Genomic DNA, 22,340 nt, shown 5'->3' with positions numbered 1-22,340 from the left:
GTTGCCATTTCCTGGCCAAGTTTACGTGCGATTATTCGCAGAAGACGTTTAACTTAAATTTAATAATGTAGGACTAGAAACAAAATAGATATGGTTAACCCAGATAAACGACTTTTCATTTTTAACCCCCTGTATGCAGGGTTGTATTATGAAAGACAGATTTCACACCACGAAGAATACGTGACGCCACATCGCGCTCGTTTTTTAATATCGAGGTATCGTCGATTGCATTCATGTATAAATGATGGACGTATAAACCTGCTATGAGAATCCGGCCCGTGCTTTAACTACTCTGCCTCGAAATAATTTTGGCGGATTTTTATACACACTTTAAATTTACGATTGAAATTCACATCTCTCATTTACTATCTAACTGTAAATTCAAAATAGTAATTGAAAATGAAGATAAAGTACTACTAAGCAAAATAAACCATTAATTTCATCATCATATTACATGTTTTTTTTTTAAATAGACTTGTCTGACAAAATAGAACTTAAGACTTTTCCTTGTGAGGTTCAAAACGCTGATATTTTTTAATATGTAGGTGTTAAGATGAAAAGTCATACGTATACGAGTAGGTACGATATCGGCGTAAATTCTTTCACGATTAAGGCATTTCGAAACGGTCTCGACGTGCGATTGTGCCTTCCTTTTACAATTTTACATGCGCCATGGGTGCAATGGTGCATGCATTTGAGAATATTTTTTACTTATTTGCGAGTAGATATGCGTTCCGCCGCGACAACTCTAACGTGGACGGAAAATCCTGTGTAACCTTTTTATGAAGTCTTTGACCAGCAACTGGACACAATACAAATCCATTTCATTCGAAAGACTGACTTTGCAAAAGCTTCATTGTGTGCACAACGCACATTCAGTTATTTAACGTATGTTGGAAAATTGCTTTGGAGTAATTTGGTTCTGGGTAAAAGATAAGTAACTAGGTACAATATAGGAGCTATAATTCTATGAACAACTAACAAGGATGTTATCCTATCCTATAAGAAAGCACAGTAAATTCACAGAACTGCTCTTGTAGCAATAATATTTCTTAGCTAGGCAGTAACATTATGTACTTTACTTTATATTTTTAACAGGCAGGTGATGCTTCTTCTCAACACTTGCTCAATGTTTGTTTCAAAGCGCTGATAGGGTAAAAATATTTTGAGACATTATAAATTTTACATGGAATACGAAGTTTAAAATAAATACTAATTGACGTTAGCTACGTTTTTGGAAAACAAAAGAGAATAAATATCTCGATATTCATTCAAAAATGCGTCAATAAGGGTGCATCCTAATGAAATAGACGAATATCAATTTATGATTAACTAGCTGACCCGGCGAACTTTGTTCCGCCTTAATGGCAATAAATAAGCAGACTTTTTTTTATTTCGAACGGGATAAAAAGTATCCTATGTCCTTCTCCTGGCTCTAAACTACCTCCCTGACAATTTTCAGCTAAATCGGTTCAGCCGTTCTTGAGTTATAAGTGGAGTAACTAACACGACTTAGACGCAAAAGCTTACCTACGGAAAACATAAAAGTGAATGTTATCACGATTAACTTTTATTTTGGTATTTTTAAGTAGATTGCTAATGCGAGGCTTCTTGAAAGCGTTTGAACAAATCAAATTACGATCTCAGCTATAGAAACAGATAAGTATCAAATGAATACTTTAGTTGTGTTGTGACTGTAGTCTAACGACGTGGGTAGGTTGGCAATCTTTCGCTTTGAACTAAGTAAAGTTATAAAAATTAAAAAAACATGGTAATTATCCAGATTATTTTTTATTTTCAATTATCGTGTGGGTATTAAGATCACAACATCGACGGTTGATATACTATCCGTTCGCGATAAGTTTGCCGCTAGCGATATGACGAAAGAAAAGCGTCTATAACTATAGCAAACTATATTAAAAATATTTTTTATTTATTTATATTGATAAAATTTGTGTATTTGCGTAAAATAAGACAGTTAATTGCTTTTAATCACTAACTAAGTAATTGCGTTTAATCGCAGTTTGGGGAGGGAACGCACATTCTACGGACCGGCAAACTTAACGCGAACGGGTAGTAACTAAGATCTTAAACTAGTTTGCCCGATGAATTCGTACCGCCCAGTCTATTATTAATGTGGAACATGAGCTGTCAATTGCAGACCTAATTTATTTACATGAAACTATCGAACTTTTCATACGGATCCCTAACTTTTTATTATTGAAGGATTTTTTTCTAATTGATACCATAGTTCTAGAACCTATTCAATGCAAAGAAACAATCAAATCTTTCCTCCTTTATAATATTAATCAAGAAAACTGTATAGCACTACGATCTCAGACGTATGGAAGTGCTTTTCCATAGCGTAGTAAGTAGCTATGAGAATTAGCAAATCAATGTTAATTATCAAATGAATGGAAAATTAATACTTTTTAGCTAAACAAATATTACGAGTACATTAGCGTGTCCTTTGGATAGAAATGATGCATTAAGTAGGATTAGTTGCCAATGACCAAATCTAGGTATATGACGCGATCATAGGGAAATGACAGGTCGCGTGAACTGGCATGGGTCGCGCGACCTGTCATTGGCTTTTGATCGCGTCAGCGATGGCGATCTGCACGCGTTGGTATGGTTGAAGCTTAAGTCTTTTTATCTTATGTACCTGGCCGTTTTCGTTTAAGGCCCGAGTCGACCAAACTTTTATCCGAGAATAACTCTTGGTATAACTGGCACATTGACAGTTTCAGTATGGGAAATAAATGTCAAAATGTCGAATAACTGACGATTTATTCTGAGATTAATATTTACTCTTGTTTGGTCGAATCCACCCTAAGTATAACAACACAAGTAGATAAAATATACCCAAATCATAGTGCTAATTTTCCTTGAAGAAGCTATTATTTTGCTTTTTTGTTTTTAGAATATTGTTATTCTGTTGTAGTGACAACCACTAACTAGCTTTTTGCAACTGAAGAGTTATTCAATGTGCCTAATATTGTAAGATTTTGTAAACGTATTATTACCCGGCCATTGTATCTATGCATATTGTGGTCAAAGCTGTGCGTCGGACATTTTAACGTTTTCCTAAACAAGCGATGCAATACCGAGGGGGCGTAGAAACGCGAGTGCCACAAAAACGTACTCGTATATTTGGCCCTGAATGAAGACAATATAGTAACTTGTTAGTGCTGTGACAATAGGGTATTTGATTAAAGCCCGATTCGATCAAACTTTTATCCGAGAATAACTCCTGGTATAACTGGCACATTGACAGTTCCAGTATGGGAAATATGTCAAAACTGACGATTTATTCTGAAATTATTATTTACTCTTGTTTGGTCGAATCCACCCTTAGAGTTCCAATAGGTATATGAAGCCAAACGGCATAAAAAGGAGATTGGAAACTGTTGACTTATTCCAATTACTCCGATAAATCCAGCCCTAGTAAAGGAGATAGTTGTGGTTGTGTTGTATAAGGCTGATGCCATCAACATGTCCGTATACATAATTTGTGATTTTATACTGTGATTTGAGTGATGCTTGATTGATACCCACTTCTATTGTAATTATTATATTACAATTATTTTAGATTTAGATCATTTGGATAAGAAATACAAGAATTGGCTAATGAGGCGGACTCCGCGGTTGGAGATTCGAATCCTTCACGCGCCCCACCGTAATCGACATATTTTATCGAATAGCCTAGGCATTTGTTTTTTTATTCATGTTTTGTTGTTGGTATACATAAATAAATAAAATAAAATATCCTAAATTAGCCCTCTGATACATGTTTGCCCTACATCTTTAGCCAAAAGGTATTGATAGGCGCTACATATTATTTGAAACTGTGCTGCTGTCGTTTAATGTAATTAGAAAAATAAAGAAAATGTCTCTCTATCTATATCATACCATCCTTTGAAAGCTGGTTTTAAAAACAGAAGGTACTAAAATACATATAGTAGTAACTGAAAATGAACATCATATTACAACAGGAAATTGGCAATAACAGCTTTTATTTTTTTATGTTATTTACACAAACAATTTTATGCATCCGATATGGAAATTACAAAGGCGTCCTTTTGCATCGATATATTATAATGTATAAAGTAAAATTATAAAATAAATATGTATGACCCATATTCATGTAAGTACCTATAATGATCTACCCATGAAGTCACATAGTTTTGTTTACTGCTACTACTAACGTGTTCCCGAATCACCAAATTCCTCCAAATAACGAGTTTCGGCATTGGCTACATATCGCAGGATGTAATCAAAATTCGTCAGTCAAAGAACGCACTTTCGCTTTGACTAGCTCGTAATCAGACATGTGGATATCGTTCGAGGCTGATCGTGACGCTGAGCCCTTGATCAGAGTAAATAAATGTGAGTAGGCCATCTTCATAAAAACGCACCGAGCGCGGTTTTTATGTGAGCGCGCGGCAATACGTATGCGGCGCGCACGCACACACTGACAAAATTTAGCGTGGATTAGCGGTGAGGTGCGCTCACATACAAACCGCGCTCGGGCGTTTCTATGAAGATGACCTACTCATTTGTATTTACTCTGCCTTGATTGAGATAGCAACACAACTGTAATGTTGATGTTCGGTGTATAAATTCTAATGGTGCTTCCAAGAGGTTTTTCACGTAATGTAATTCGAATCTTGTTGATTCAATGTCCAACGCAATTTTTGTTATAATTATGGGCCCTCGCCCATGGTGACTTTCGTAAACGAGCGCCAGCATCGCTACTAACGCGCGTTAGTCGCATTTGCAACGCACTACAGAAGTGATGCCAACGCGCTACTAACGCGACTCAGCAGAGCGACTATATCGCTACAAAAATACCCAAACTGACTGACAAAGGCACATTCGTAATATAATAAAACCGCGGCCAAATGTTTTGTCGTGCCTGAATTCCACGCCGCGCTAATCAAATGGGCGCATACGTTGCATTCATTGTTACATTAATTAAGAGCGTTTACATCTAGCGTGTCGTGTCAAGTTTAGGTAATTTCAATGCAATTTTTTTCAAACTAAAACAATTGTGACTGTGTGCGTGGTCTCTCGCTCTATAATCAAACAAACTAAGTTCTTTGATCTATCGTAAAAGTATGCCAGGCTGTCAAGTGACAAGCTCAAGGAAAGTTTAAAATCTTCCAACACCGACTCCAAAATTATAAATCATTGTTCTAACGTAAATAAAAAAAAAACGTAATTTATTTATGAAATAGTAAATTATCAAAGTTTAGTTTTTTTTAATTAGCATAATTTTAGAAAAGGCTTAAGTATTTATGCATCGAAAAAAGCACATGTCTTATAAATGATTAAAAACTCAGAAAGGGAAGATACTTTCACTTGTTATTAGTATGTAGTATCATTAAAATCGTTTGACTTCCGACCTTAAAGAATTGTCATGAAAGACGTAATTGTCTGGACTTATCTGGTATGTCGGCTTGTCTTTCTGTGTAAACTTTTTGCTTTTTATTTTTAAGCTTTCCTTTTCAAAGCTTTCTTAAGTACGTGAGTATCAACTTGTGGATTCCACCTGTAGCTTTGTTGTTACAAACTGGACGGGTACATAAAAGAAGTGCTATTTAATTAAGTTATTTTTTATAAAGCTTTTACTATAGAAATCTTGTAGATTGTAACACAACTTTGCGACTTACAATTTTCACGCATATTCTACCTAGGTAAGCTTTGGGTTTGTCACTGATAAACTAACCTTAAAAGCATTGGGAACTATAAGACTTTAAAAATGTATTACCTACTGACCTACTACAGAAGACTAATTACTTAATAACCGTTAACTAATAAGTATTAGTGAATTGTCTCGGTATAGCTGCGAGATAAATAGTTTTGGCACCAGACCAAAATCTGCCTGACCAAGAGTGCGGGACAATGACTGAAAAATGTTCATCATAGTTCAATTCCTCACTGAATGCAACTCTAATTGGGAGCTCACAAAATTCCAGGAATTGTAAACACGCGTACGATAGTATTGAATATTCATATTTGAGATACGCTGTATGTTAATCCAATTGAATGCAGGCCACATACTGAACGTTCTTGCAGTAACAAAATGGAGCTTTGATTATTACCTATCTTGTTGTGCCTCTGGTCGGTTGCCTGAAATTGCGGCAATTGTTATGGATAGGAATGTTTTCTGTAACAAAACTGACAGATGGAATTGCTAACTTTAGGATAACTTAAAAATATTTGGTACCGTTGCGGGGTTTGTTTCCTGTCACCTTTTTAACTTAGTACGTACGTAAACTTTTTTAACTACGACCACGGTAATATTATCATACAGTATTGTAACTTCATATAAACGGACGAAACGCGAACTTTCCTTCGAAATTCAAATCTCGGTATGCGCTCGATATGCAAAAGTCGGGGGTGTCGCGAATGTGCCACGATAACAAACGGATGATGTGTTGTTTTTGAAACAGTAAGCGCTCTTTTTTATAAAAATAATTACAACTACCTACTACTTTTACATATTATGCATATAAATGGTATGGTGAAGTCAGTGATATCATTTTAATTTGTTTAATTTTCATACAAAATAAAATTTATAAAATCAGATTTGTATGCAAATTAAAATTATTAAAATTGATGATTTTTTCAATTTTCTGACTTCACTGAGTATGTATACCATTTATATTGTGGTGATCCGGCTCGAAGGACCAGGNATGGGATTAGATATACAGGAGTAGTTACTAAAGTAACCGACATAGTCTACAGACTTGCCGACGCGGTACAAAGTATGTAAACCATCTGCCGTTTAGGCAAATCACTCACTCGTTGGACCGATGACCTGGTAAAGGTCGTGAGAAGCATCTGGATGCAGGTAGCGCAGGACCTCTTTAGTACAGCAGTTGACATCCATGGAGTAAGAGGCCTCCCCAACCCGTCTGTCCAGCGTGGTCAAATTCTCCATTTCAACATCATCATCATCTGAGCCATAGGACGTCCACTGCTGAACATAGGCCTCCCCCAATGCTTTCAACGTTGACCGGATAGTAGCGGCCTGCATTTTGCGCCTTCCCGCAAACTTTAAAGGTCATCTGATAGATAGATAGATAAATCATTTATTTGCATACACTTAACACACATAAAGAGTAAAGTTGCAGCATAACAATAATAAGAAAAGAATAGAATACAGTAGAATACTAGTTATATAAGCATGCATAAAACAAACAAAAGCAGTAACAAGTGGAAGAATACTTCCTGCATGATGTGTGTCGCAGCGATGCAAAAAGCAAAGAGCTCAATGTAAACACTGCCCTGAAAAGGGCAGAACACTGATTTTCAGCTCTTGCTAGGGAATCCGCGAAGCGCACGAAAACGAAATGAACCCTCCCACCATCCGCTATCAGTAAAAATGTTTAAAAAACGACTAGGGGAAATACCAATCAATATCATACTAATATTATAAAGGCGAAAGTTTTGATGTCAGGGTGTTCTTTACTTCTCCACGCAAAAACCACCGAACGACAGTTTCACTAAAACAATCCTTTCATGTAACGCGTTTACACTGTTTATCTCTTCTGCGCATACCAGTCGTTTCAAGTCACTCCAAAAATCCATTGGTGTCAGGTCCGAGGATCGTGGTGGCCAAGCTACTGGACCCCTCGTCCAATCCACTGTTCACCAAACGTATTATTCGCGCACTTGACGTCCTTATTGTGGGGGAGCACCATCTTGCTGGTATTAGAGCATTTGGTGTAACGCTAAGGGTACGTCATCAAGCATTTCGTCTAAGACGTCTTGCAGACACTCCAAGCACCATTTTGATTAAATTATTCGTTATTGAATACACTTCAGTCATTTTTGTATTATTTATAACGTGATTTGTGTTTGATGGATTTCTCAGTTTTTTACAAGTGTCAAAAAGACATTTTAAAGACAATGGATTGCAATAGATATTTAAAAATACAATAAAAAGTTAAAAAGTCTCCATCGCCATCGCCAACAAGTGATGTGCATGCGTTACGATAATTAGTGGTGTGTTTAACACATTGTCGATAAAATAAAATACTCAAGATTAAAAAAAAAATTTTTCGGGCATTATTTTTTTACGGATTTGTGTTCAGTATCAGTAATATAGTAACCTCTGTAAATATGGCAAGAATGCAAAGTAACCCGATTTAGCATATTTTATTACTAATAGTCTTTTCTCCATCTGAGTAAACTTATTAATAATTTCGTTCGTTATATGCGTAAAAAACTTATATTAAAATTGTATAATATTATGAAGGCTACCAAACAACTACAAAACAAAAATTGGGTCAGCCAGTGTCGTCCAAATCGTCACAAAATTATTCGTATCTTAAAAGTCAAAGTCAGATCCTACTTACATCTATTTTGACTATGCACCAACTGAGGCCAAGATCTTTTCTTTGACATCGGAATGTCAGTCAGTGGCATGCGGAAACGCGCATCATTCGTAACGTAAAACCTAAAATACCGTTTAACCGACGATTGTGGCGGTAAGTACTGGCAGCTAGCCAGGCCATGATCATTGTGGTGGACCAACCACTTTTATTATGTAAGCTGGATAGCCTCAGGTGATCGAATGCTTTTCTGTTGTCGTCATTTTGAAGTTTCTGGCTATCAGTCGATTGGTTTTCACTGTTATATGCGATTTAAGCTCATATAATTATTTAGTTATACAAGTAAAGATATTATAAACTATCAATGTGACTGAATAAATATACCACAGATTACTAATAAGTTATTGTATTATATTATTAGCTAGCGTCGTTCGTTTCAGCCAAATGGCGTCCACTGCTGGACAAAGGCCTCCCCCAAGTCTTTTCATAATGAATGGTCCTGCGTAGCCCGCGACCTTTACCAGAAGATAGCGTCATAAATATTATGTAGTAAAAAATTGGTAGGCAAAAAAACACTTAAAATCATTAAAAAAATATATTGATTGTGTATAGTACCAGTTAGAAAAAGAAATAATTACTTAATTAAATAAGACTTGTAAGTTTTTATGAAAAATACATTTTAAATAAATTTCATAGCGCATACCTATTTAATTTTGTCAATTAAAAAAGGATAATATGATTTGAAAAGATTATTTTATATTAATTATAATCATGTCGTATTATCATAGAATCACAAATCAAGTTACATCCGAGTATAATTTGACACCGAAGATTCCTCCGAGAAATCCTAGCACTTTGGCTATACCCATCTGTCGTGATGTCAACTCAAGTCTGCGGCGGCGCAGCGGGTGTCTGACGTATGTTTGGCCGGCCGCCACGGGATCGGCGGGAAACTGCGCCGGAACGTAAGCGCACCAATGCTGCAGTACCGCCAGACGCGTTGCGCTAGCGACTAGCGTCGATGCGCTGTGACTGATTACATTGTCTCGCTGAAGAGCGAAAGCACACGATGCGTTGCGGTTGCGGCGCCGCTCCGCAAAGATTTCGGCGTATTGCGCGCGACGCAGCGCCCGCGCCGCTCGTGTGCCCGCCACAGATACCTATTCCATGTAAGGGTGAGGCCCCGTAAGTCCGTTGCGTCGCGTCATAAAAAATATATGGAAAACGACGCTCGCTGCGTCGACACTGCGAAATTTTTGTATCGGAGGGGATAAAAAAAGGTTAAAACTCATGAATATTACGATATAAATTGTATAAGTTGCAGCAGTAGTACGCGAAGTAAATATTATTAATTTAATTCGACAACACTAAAAAAAATATCAATGAATTTAGATCATACCCAGTACCCACTATCATAAACCACGGCTTGAGACGTTTGCGGCACACACCATGCAGTCTTGAACGTCATATGAAATTAGAAACTGTAATTGGTTCGCGGCTCTGATCTTTAGCAGATCTTAACCCATTAGCACTCGGTGTCATTTATATTACGACAAGCGACATCAACACGCGTCGGCCGGCATTGCTTCTCCTACGTCAAACATCCGCAACTATGGGGAAATCTTAAAATAATGTCGACAGGTTATGCTCTATTTGTCTCGCTTGCCCACCCTGAATTTGTCGGTGAGAAGGCAAGTAAAGCTGACTTTAAAATGAGTAGACCCCCTGGACCAACCTCTTCTAAATTCTCTACATAATACAAGCTATTTTACAAGACGGGAATATTGACTGTAACGTGATTTGGGATTACCAAATCACGTTACAGTCAATATTCCCGTCTTTAATACAGTCTTCTATACATTCCTCTATACCAGCGAAGGTGGATGTGCGAAAAAAACTGTTAAGTCAATTGGCCTCTCCAAACCTTCTGGTCAGCGAGGGGAGAGTAGGCTAATGCCCGTTTTCACCATCAATCCCTAATTTTTAAGTGACCCATATGTAAACAAGATTCCTGTTATTTGTTACCATAGGGGTCACTTAAAAATTAGGGATTGATGGTGAAAACGGGCATAAGTCTTCCATTTGCCTCTGGTATATTAGGAAGTCATGCTCTTACTGTCGAGTAGAGTTAATAACTGATTAATCATAAAAGTTGGTGTGATCCAGAATACGAGCAGGAATCCATTAGGACGCGCTATCATACATTAAGATATGAGATTTGACGATAAACAGAATCTTGTCAGGAGATGAATCTGTAATCCTGATAATTATAGCCATATAGAGGTAAGATAGCCAGTTCCTCCGTGGTTGAGGATTCCGGGTGAAGCTCGCTTCCACCTTCGGCCTGATCATCACTTACCATCAGGTGAGATACAGACAGGCCAAGAGCTTCCTCGTTGTGGATAAAAAAAATAAAAAAAAAAAAAAAAATAATCTCTATCAGATATCTAGAGAAATATCAAAGACGGTACAGTAGATTTATCAGCCATGCCAACATTCCAGAGCGACAAAGCAAGACTACTAGCTAGCATTTTCTTTCGATATCGAAAGTTCAGAGTAGACCGCTGATCTTGGACAGATCTTGACCCATTAACACACGCTGTTGAGTATTTTTGGCGCGCGTTACGCCGCCGCTCGACGCGCCGAGTCGCGCGATGCTCGCGGCACCATGACCACGCGTGGCATAAGGCGGAAGAAGTCCTCCCTAAGTGAGGTCAAAGTGGCCGTGGTTGGTGCGCCGTCAGTCGGCAAAAGTGGTACGTCCTTTTTGGAAATTTCGTGATAGTGATGTGATGTGTTTTTTTCGACTTCGTTCGAAATTCGAAAATGGTCTTTTGGGCACTTATGCGGCGGTCTTTTTACTGTGTTTATTGTTTTTTTTTTGTGGTTTTCAATGTGGAATTAACAAGCAAAAAACAGTGTTTTTGAGTTTTATATTTTTATGTTTTATTTTTATATAAAGAAAAAGAAAGGGAAGCTTAAAAAAACTGAAAAACTAATTTAACAAAAATATAGATTCAGAGAAAAAAAACTATTTTTCCGAAGTTTATATTTTACTTCATAAGTCAAAGTTGTCAAAATTAAATTAAATAATTCATACAAAATCGATGCACTGTAAGAAATACTTAGCAACATGAATTGCTTAAATAATATATCCTAGATTAAGTAGGTTTAGAGTTTAGACGTTAGGAAAAAGCATCTAAATTAGATAACACGTAAAATTTTAAGAATAAATCCTTCAACTTAAATAAATAAAATGAAAAATAAATTAAAACAACAAGAATTATCAGTTTAATACCCCGTGAAAGGGCTTTAAACACTTGACGTCACTATCGCCCACAAGGTTGTGACTATAGTGTAAGTGTGAAATTTCCCAAAATATATTAATAATAAAGCCTAGTAACCTCCATCACTCGACATTTTTTTTATTTTTACGCCAGCCAAGTTGGGTGACCGTATTCCGATATTTAGCATCGTCAGCTGTACGACAAAATCGTTTGTGTACGCACTGATGAGTCAACGGCGATCTGACGTTCCACCACAGAAATACATTTGTTGAAGTGTTATTCCAAGGACTGAATATTTCGAGCGTAAGGCCATAAATGTTGTTTAAATATCAGCACTGAAATCGGGAATGCGAATTAAATTATATCAAAAGCAGTCCCGAGCCAAAGCCCAAAGGTGTTCGATAAACAAGATAAGATTTTCAAATAAACTTACAAATAAAATGTTTTCAAGTTTTTATTGCAAAACTCAGTCAACGCGCACTCGCAAAACACTTACGATCTGTTTACTTTACTGCCGCGCGAACAGATTGAGAACGATCTAGCTGTCTCAGGTAGACATTGGTGTAATTTTATGATCACACTCTCAGTATAAATCTTCACCAAGCCTCAGTATATCTTCATAACTGATTATTACACTAATCCTGTAAAATTTACTGGATAACTAAAATCCGTATAATATTGAAAAGCTTTCAGGTTGACTGATTTATTTAAATACCTTGATATTTTACAAAGACACCCTTGATACAGACATAACATTACAATTCGCTCATAATGTACACAAGCTTAGCTTGACACATTCAGTTACATAGTTAGATTGTTGGAAAATTTATGCGTACCTACCAACTAGGTAAAGAAAATGTAATAAGTAATTATAATTAGTGGTTTACATAGTAACGATATCATTAATGTATATCGGTTTTACATAGTATTTTAATACTAAGGTACTTGATACAAATAAGGCCTACGTTCTAATAAGGCCTATACATCAGAAAACACAGATAAATACATCCGACCGGGATAATACTTCAAGGACACGTACTCATATGCCCTACAACCCGGTAGAGTGCAAAAGCGTCCCGATCCACGATCNTTGTTTACAAAAAATCAAGACTAAATGATGTTCCTAAACTGATTTATTTAAAAGGTTTTATGTGTAGGCCTTATTCGAACACGGTGTTTTAATAAGCCCTATACAAAAAAATAATATTGTTTGTTTTTGATATTTTTTTTGATAATTTAAGTAGGGAATCATTACTACGTTACTATGAATTATAAATTTTATCTATAATTTGTGTATTATTTTTAATAAGTGGAATTTAAGTTTATCTAGAGATATAGTATATTTCTGTTTACTTGGTATGTAAAATTTTGATAACGCAAACAAATCGACGTGTTTAATCAAAATCAAAAATCAAAATCAAAATCAAAAATATTTATTCAGTTTAGACCACAAGTGGCACTTATGAACGTCAATAGAAAATGTAATGTTATAAGACCGCATTTTGTTTAATACAACCTCAATTTTAAGGTCTACAGGCATTTGAATCATATAGGCCTTATTCCGTGTAGGTGATTTAATAAAGCCAAAATCAGTGGTTTCGTAATTTGCTTATTTTGGATAGATTTAGTTAAAAAAAATTGTTATTTTTTGTAATATTGCTAAAATTAAAGGATGGAAGAAGTTAATTAACCTTGTTTTTGTTGACTGGCGTTAATATTTATTGAAATATAAGCATTTAAAGTTAGGTAGGCCTTATTTGTATCAAGTACCTTATTTTATATTAATAAAGCCAAAGATTAATTTATAATAATTAGTTTAGGATAAAGCTGTACAGCGAATTTTGCATTTTGCTTTGCGAATTTCGTAATATTAGCTGTTTTATTTTAATGTTCCTGGACGTTCTTTTCTGTAGATCCATAACTTTTTCAGTTTAAAGTTTAATGTTTTTGGTCAACGAATTAATTTCCTGTTAATTTATGAAAGTACCTACTTATTTTTCTTTTATTAATTTATTTTTCTGGTGCAATATTTAAGATGTTTGTTTCACTTCCTAGTACTTACTCAAATAACCTGATTTGAGCTTGCATGCTATTCTCGAGTTAACGTAAAAAATGTGGAAAGGTGTCAACATCATCCAGAATGCATTAAACCAGGAGCGTCTTTGCAAGCCTACTTAAAAATAACCATGAAATTTAATTGTATCATCATTATTAACTTATTAGTTAGCATAAACCTAACCACCTGCAGTCTAGGAAATGTAGAAAACTATTTTTCACTAGACTCCCTAATACTCATGTCTATTTCCAAGCATAATATTGCTTATGGTTAAATGTAGGTACACTATAATAGTATGAGGAGAACGGCTCTGGCGTATTTATAAGGCACAAATATCAAAAATAAATCTTTTATCTTAGCGGCGCTAATGACACTTCGTGCCGAGACCCTTACCTTAGACACCTAAGGTTAAAAATAAGGCTATTTATACATATACATAATTATTATTATTCTCCGTGCACTTTGCTTGTCTAGGACGCGTGTAGGAGTAGAATCGATGGAAGGCGGCCATTGTTGAAAAGTTGGGGGTTTTCTTAAATAAAAATATCATGCCACGTGCAAAGGATTAATGTACTGATGGCACGTCAAGCTTAAGACTGTGGGGCCCTATGTAGTTGTAATAGAAAGGATTTTGCATCAAAAATGTGTAGTCTGATGTGCTGTGTCGTCTGCATATGATTATATTTACTGTTTTTTTTTTGTTATATATCTTTGTTATGCAGTCAAATTAGTTTTAATTATTTTCATGATGTCTTTATTTCCAAACAATTAGGAAAATTAGGCCCAGTTAAATACATATTCTATACTTATTTAAAAAACTGAAAACGCAATTTTATGATAATTCAATCGCATATTTAGCATACGGAAAACGCACAGAGGTCTTCAAACGGGATTTTCGGTTTAGCAAACCTTTCATATTTATACAAGTATCATGTGGGTATGTAATATGTAGGCATTAATATACCTAGGGATAGGTATGAAGATCTGTGTACTTTTGAGACTTGAGCCACAAAATGACATGACAGCCTAAGGCGATTATCACACTGCGCCACGCTCCGCCGCGGTCCGCATGATTTCATATAAAAAATCCCGCGCGCAGACGCGTAATCAGTGTGTTGTGCCGCGCGTGTTTTCTATACAAACTGAGGTACTTCTTGCATACAATGATTAAATCTGTCGTCCCGCGTACCGCGGCGGAGCGCGGCGCAGTGTGATAATCACCTAAACGACATTGTCGTGAGTCTGAAATCAACGATTAATTCATAAGTCCACGTAAACGGTCGACTGATATTTTTGGCCCGCGACCAGGTTTGTCAGTTTGGGAACTGATTTTAATATACATATAATGACGAGCCGTCAAAAAGCCCTGTAAAAACGTTTGTTTACAAACACATTGTCACCGAAATAGGCGTCCTAGATATTTTTGCGAACTATTTTCGTACCAATTAAGAACTTTGGAAACACAAACAGGGTTATTAATGGAAGTACTGTCGCGTACTTCAGGAAAGTAATTTCTTTGGAGTACAGTAGACTGTACTTCTGAGAAAATATACAGAATACAAAGATTGCGCTTACTACTACTATTCTGCGCTTTAACAAACAAAAATGTATAGGTGTGGTAGACATTTTTGTTGTTTAATTTATAGCGTTAAGAGTTCAGAGAGCTCAGATGGAAGAGCAGACGCCCGGCAAGCGAAAGGTCGTGGCCCTCGTGGGTTCGAACCCGCCTTAGGCAGTTCGATTTTTTCAAGCTATTTAGAATTATTATTTTGTTGCAAAATAATGCCTACATTTGCAACTAAGTAATAAGATGCAACTGTATTTACATTTATGTTCTGTCGTCAGTTCAAAATATCCCTGGTTCTCACCCATGTTTCAAAAATCTTTTTATCTTATTCTTAAGCTCTGATATTTTTAACAATAGTAAAACTGTATGTTACATAATAGTACGTGTTCCCAAAAATATTCCTTACATAACTTTTAAATCATCATCTCTACAAATATGATTCCGGAACAGTAGGTCAGCTATTGGAATTGTTTAAAATATTTATGTAATAACCAAAATAGAATGTGCGTACGTAACAAACGATTCCTGCGAATGCCGAACAATGATAGTACTGTTCAATTTTATATTTGGGTCAATGACTATCCGTACCGAATATTAAAATGTTGGCATAAAATCTTGCACAATCCCGAATGTCATAAAATAATAACATGGATTAATATTATCTTTTAACAACGTTGTGTTTTATAATAGGCATGTAAACGAGTGAAATTTAAAATCGTTGGCATCCTTTTAAAATAATACTCACTCTACTCATTATACATAGTAACCACATTCCCCAAATATGAGACAAATACAACGAGTTAAAATGACGCGGAATGTGGACTTCGCAAAATGATCACTGGACTCAAAATACCTTATAAAATCCTTTATAAAAAGCACACTAATAAGTACAGATAAAGCTACCTAGCAAAAACCATTGTACTAATACTGTTTAACAATCATAATGTTACTCAAATTTATGCAGAGCACGTCAAGACATCGTGCACTGCTGGCAGGAAGCTTTTAAGACAAGAGGCTGTGTGCACTGTGCACCTTCTAGAGACCGAACATGAAGTGACACGACCTACTTACATTTAATTTTCAGCTTGTGTACCTTGTATAATTTAAATATGATTTTCAAAAGGAATGACGTCACACTTGCATACATTCTATCAATTTAACTGGTGAACATATCTTAAAGGATACGAGTACCTACATCAGTTTGATCGATAGTATTATCATGCATGACATTTTAATACGAGTAGAGACGACTTTGGGGACAATAACTAGCCAATCGTTATTAAAATTTCTTAGCGAAAAGAGTCGCTTCTCAAACTTAAATAATAACTTGAAAAAATCATCCCGCCTTAGGCAGTTCGATTTTTTCAAGTTGTTTATTTAAAATAACTAGCTATCTGTAAGTGGCATTCCATTTGTTGAAACTGATGAAATAATTAATTATGTAGGCATTTTACTACTTGCAATAATAGAGCTGCTGCTCTATTGAACTTGTGCAGGGGTACTAAACCTTGCCCACTCAAACAAAGCTTATTACAAGATAGTTTACCTATCTTCAGTAACGTTCTAATATCAGATTTTATACACACATCATTCTCCTTTGAAACTGTATTTGAAAATATTTATAAAGCCCTGTACAGTTACGGTTACAGCATTTTATTGCTCTTTTTGTTGGTTTATAAACCACGTAAAAATAACATTCCCCTGGCGAACATTCCCCTGTCATTTCATAGCACAGGGTACTGTTCATACCACAGGGGACTGTTCATACTGCTGTTTTCCTAGGTTTTGACCACTAAAATAACGTCTTTTTAGTAGGTATTATCTCAAAATTTCACTGAAAAAGAAGCTACGCGAAACATGAGAAGAATTTCTAGAACAAAAACGTATAGCTGTGCAATTATGATATCATCGACTTGAAACATTACCCTACAAGAAAAATTGAAAAAAGAAGAAAAAAGTAAAACTTTAATTAAAATCAGTTAAAGATATGAGTTGTCGTGAGCATAAGGCTGTAAAAAAGGTTTGGAGGGAGCACTGTGCTAAGTTTCGTGCAAAAAAGAAAGTCATGAAGACATAACAAATAATTTGTGTTTCTTTACGAGATCGAATCAGAAATGAGGAGATCCGTAAACGAACTAAAGTCGGTGACATAGCCCGACGGATTAGCAAGCTGAAGTGGCAATAGGAAGGCACATAGTACGCAGAACTGATGGCCCATCGGCAGCAAGGTTCTGTAGTGGAGGCCGCGTGGACGTCCCACGCTGCGTTTTACGGTACACAAGGTGGACCGACGACATTATAAAGGTAGTAGGAAGGCGCTGGCAACTTCGAGAAAGAGGTTAATCGTCGAATCCAACTCGGCTGGGCAGCGTTCGGGAAGCTTCGCGAAATTCTCACGTCCGAAATACCGCAGTGTCTTAAGTCAAAAGTATTTGACCAGTGTGTGTTGCCAGTGATGGTGTATGGCTCTGAGACGTGGTCGCTTACTATGGGCCTCATAAGAAGGCTCAAGGTCTCCCAAAGAGCGATGGAGCGTGCTATGCTCGGAGTTTCCCTGCGTGATCGAATCAGAAATGAGGAGATCCGTAGGAGAACCAGAGTGACTGACATAGCCCGCAGAATCGCTAAAATCAAGTGGCAGTGGGCGGGGCACATAGCTCGAAGAGCTGATGGCCGCTGGGGCAGAAAAGTTCTTGAGTGGCGACCACGAGCTGGAAGACGTAGCGTGGGCAGGCCTCCCACTAGGTGGACCGACGATCTGGTGAAGGTCGCGGGAAGTACCTGGATGCAAGCGGCGCAGGACCGGTCTTTGTGGAAATCCTTGGGGGAGGCCTTTGTCCAGCAGTGGACGTCTTTCGGCTGAAACGAACGAAGAGCCAGTGAACGCCAGACCTACGTTATTTTATAAAAGAAGTTTTTGCTTAAAGAACACATCTTTAGTATCAGTATCTGAAAAAAAATTAATAATGTTACTTAGTTGCTAATTAGCATGAAAGACATTAATTAGCGTGATCTCGAAATGTATTTGTAATATTGCTAATTTTCTTCAACACGAACCCACCCAATTAGCTGTAAGCTCTCTACTCTAATACTTTCAAAGATGGTGTCATCTATTTGAAAAGGATGCATCCTCTGCTCACTAATACCTATACTATACCTAATGAATGTAACGTAGAAGCATGTAGTTGTAGGTATATAGACTATACAGGGTGGAAACGTTAAGTGTCTCACTCGATTACCTATTTCTAAACTATACAAGATATTGAAAAACTGGTAACTGATCCTGAAAGTGATTTATGAGCTGTAAGAAAGAGCTGGAAGAAAGAAACATTGAATTTTTGGATAGATCCAGTTTATTCTGTAACCTATTATTGATACCATTGGATAGAGCTTGTGAAGCACTTTTAGAATCAGTAATCAATTTTATGATATCATGTGTAGTTTTTAAAATAATGTGACTTTACCAAATGTATGGAGGCTGGAAACATTGAATTTTCGGATAGATCCAGTTTATTCTGTAACCTATTATTAATACCGTTTGATAGAGCTCATAAAGTATTTTCAGGATCAGTATTTAGTTTATTGATATCTTGTATAGTTCAGAAATAATCCAGTGAGATCACTTATCGTTTCCACCCTGTATACATAGGTTTCTTCTACAAGCATGTTGTCAGTCGATCTCCGACATTTGCGTAAGCAGACAATAGAAATTCTCCTCTAACTGCCAACTCGCACAAGTTATAAGAATGTTGTAAGTTTGTGCAGTTTGCTAGTAGTCCAGTCAATGAATGCTTTAACAACGGTGTAGAGAGAAATCCCTGGAACACAATTTCTGACCTCGGGACTTTATTTAGACTAGTTAGGAGGTGAACATAGCAAAAGTCCCCGCCTTTAGCCCTTGAGCTGGCGGGGAGAGGGGGGTTTAAAGGTACCACTTTTCGGTTTTTCGCTTAATCCTCGGAAACTATGCATCCTAGTGACATGGCTACTATGAACCAAAAAAAGCTTATTCAATTTGCTACAGGTGAGACAATCAAGTTTTTCTATATCTTGTATAGTTTTCGCGGCATCTGCTCTAGAAGGTCTGTAATATTGGAAATTTTAATTTTGTCTTACGTGTTCCCATCAGGAGAAAATTGACTAAATCAACATTGAGCAAACATTATAGACATGCGGGAGCATGTTAAGCCTAGTTCCAGGGAGGGGACTGCATCGTGCGTATATTTAGACGAACTAATTGGAGCCACTTTTGACTCCTCATCACTCAAAAAGCACTGTGCATTAACACTTCAAATTAGGCTCATGTGTTGAGACTTGCAAGATAAACATCAGCTTCAAATTTCATAAATATACCTCAAACGGTTATTTAGGTATAGACGTTCAAAAATCGACATTTAGGACACTAAAATCTATCTATCACCTGTGAAATGTTAAAATTTACTGGTTTTTTATTTGTTCCTTTGTATTTACACAACTACCTATCTGGATGCCAAATTTGAGCCTTCAAGGTCATCTGGAAGTGGTTAGAATTTGGTCTTATAGGTCAGCCATGTAGATTTTTAGACGTCAATACCTAAAGAACCGTTTGAGGTATATTTATGAAAGGACAATGGGCAAAATGGTACCCGGCTCCAATAGATATGCTTCTAGTGTCATTTGAAAGGTCTTATCAAGACGAACAACTTTTACTATGACCACCAGCCTCAGATCTGGTTGTGTTCGAAGATAAACATACTTTTTTGCAGAATGGTACCCGGCTCCAATAGTTATATTTGTAGTGTCATTTGAAAGGCCTTACCAAGACGAACAACATTTACTATGGCCACCAGCCTCAGATCTGCGTTCGAAGATAAACATACTTTTTGTGTAGTCGAAGTATCACACGTGTCCATCGTATGGTAGGTACTTAGGTTATGCAAGGCATGAAGGGTTTACTGCTCCAGCATCCTTCCTTAACTCTATAATTATTTATAGGGATAATTGTGAAATAAATATTTTTATTTGAAGAACTGCTACCCCTTATTAATAAAAAGTTATACCTAGGATGAACCATGGATTAAAATGACATTTCCATACCAAATGACAATTTAAGCCAGAGTTCAACTAGGGTGTAACTTAATTTTATTAATAAAGGGGTTAGAATTTTATTACTTCTTAAGGATTTTATTATGGGTTGCTAAAGTGAATAAACCCACAAGACAAAATAAGTCCACCCACAAGATGGACCGACGACCTCATAAAGATAACGGGAATACGCTGGATGCAGGCTGCAACCAACCGGCCATTGTGGAAATCATTGGGGGAGGCCTATGTTCAACTGGATGTGCTATGGCTAAAATGATCATGATGATGATGATGAAAGAGAATCAAGGGCTAATAGCTTGGGTAGTTCGTCGTAGGTATAATCCTTTCCTTTTCAATGCTTCTTTTAGTTATATTAATAGATTGTAGTCATAGTACATACTCGTATACATGGATGATTGTGTTATACTTTGTTATAATACTTAGTGGAATTACTGCTTTCAAAACGTGAATTAGAACTGGCCCCATAGCAGATATTTTCCAAAATCTAAAGGCCTTTTGAAATATATTATATTGGTTATGGCTATTGGAGCGGGTACCACTTTCCATACATTTTTGCCCATCATCCTTTGAAGCTAATGCTTATCTTGCAAGTCTCAACACATGAGCCAAATTTGAAGTGTTAACCCTAGAGTGCTCGCGCTATGAGCATTTTGCCGCCCTCTGCAAAAAAAAACGAGTTATTTTCTACACGATGCGTTTGTTAAAGTCAAGCGTTTCAGTAGCTGCCTCCCCATACTTCACCTCCATGTATTAGAAATTATAAGAAATTTAGTGCGCAGGTGACCGCAATAGAGAACGATTGTTGAACGTATGTCACGTTTTGCGGCAAATTGCTCACTGCGCGACTACTGACGTAAGTAAAATTTGTGTGTCTCATTTTTAGTGNGCACATGTCACATGTAAGGAAAACCTTTAAGTGTGCTAATAAGTTTTATATTTGATGATGTATGTAGGTAAAAACAATAGTGTTTCTAAGATTTCTATAAATATTTCCTAACATTTCGAAAATATTTTTTTTTCTTTAAATTTTAACCACAAATCTTTAATAAACGTTATTTTCTAATAGTGTATGCTTTATTCTATAATTTTTAACTGATTTTCATATTTTTAAACTGTTATTTGACACAAAACCGGACTTTAAGTTTGGGCGGCAAAATGCTCATACGCGAGCACTCACGTTTCACGGAAAGGCGCGACTACTCTAGGGTTAATGCACAGTGCTTTTTGAGTGATGAGGAGTCAAAAGTGGCTCCAATTAGTTCGTCTAAATATACGCACGATGCAGTCCCCTCCTTGGAACTAGGCTTAACATGCTCCCGCATGTCTATAATGTTTGCTCAATGTTGATTTAGTCGATTTTCTCCTGATGGAAACATGTAAGACAAAAATAAAATTTCCAATAATTACAGACCTTCTAGAGCAGATGCCGCGAAAACTATACAAGTTATAGAAAAACTTGACTATCTCACCTATAGCAAATTGAATAAGCTTTTTTTGGTTGATAGTAGCCATGTCACTAGGACGCATAGTTTCCGAGGATTAAGCGAAAAACCGAAAAGTGGTACCTTTAAACCCCCCTCTCCCCGCCAGCTCAAGGGCTAAGGGCGGGGACTTTTGCTATGTTTACCTCCTAACTAGTCTAAAAAAAGTCCCTAAGTCAAAAATTGTGTTCCATGGATTTCCATCTATAATGCTTTATTGACTGGACTATAGGTGTTATATAAAGCTTATATTTTCGTCTAGCTTTACTTGTTGGATTCAACTGAAGAGTAAAGTTACTGAGAACTGAGGAAATGTATTAGAAAAGGAAATACACGTGTATTTCCTTTCGAGTACTCGTTAAATAACTGTTTGTACATAAAGTAAGATTACGAGTACCTCTAATCAAGTCTTAGTCTGAGTTGCTTGCACCACCTAACTTCAAACGTAACTTTTAACGATATCCGGTGTTTTTGTATGAAGTTTGACAGACTTTTGACGTTTGTCAAAGTTAAAGTAAG

General features: G+C 36.6%; 1 protein-coding gene and 1 long non-coding RNA gene across 3 annotated transcripts in view; one reads left to right on the top strand and one right to left on the bottom strand.

The window, feature by feature from the left end:
• Positions 1 to 778: 778 nt before the first annotated feature.
• Positions 779 to 17,435, bottom strand: LOC114358688 (uncharacterized). Its single transcript, XR_003656391.1, has 3 exons — positions 16,937 to 17,435; positions 16,401 to 16,403; positions 779 to 789 (listed from the first exon to the last, which is right to left on the bottom strand). It is a non-coding gene; the product is annotated as an uncharacterized LOC114358688 (long non-coding RNA).
• The window catches only part of LOC114358687 (ras-related and estrogen-regulated growth inhibitor), a 30,064-nt gene continuing 18,672 nt past the window's right edge, over positions 10,949 to 22,340 (top strand). For both annotated transcript variants that reach the window (XR_003656390.1, XM_028312709.1), the window contains exon 1: positions 10,949 to 11,101. Coding sequence is in view for 1 of the 2 variants with exons in the window: in XM_028312709.1 (XP_028168510.1) it covers positions 11,014 to 11,101 (88 nt within the window). In the remaining variant the exon portion in view is untranslated. The remainder of the gene's footprint in view (positions 11,102 to 22,340) is intronic.

This window comes from Ostrinia furnacalis, unplaced genomic scaffold, assembly GCF_004193835.3.
Source record: "Ostrinia furnacalis isolate ACB-3 unplaced genomic scaffold, ASM419383v2 OfSCF4098, whole genome shotgun sequence".
Taxonomy (NCBI): Eukaryota; Metazoa; Arthropoda; class Insecta; order Lepidoptera; family Crambidae; genus Ostrinia; species Ostrinia furnacalis.
This window is presented reverse-complemented; position numbering and strand designations above follow the sequence as displayed.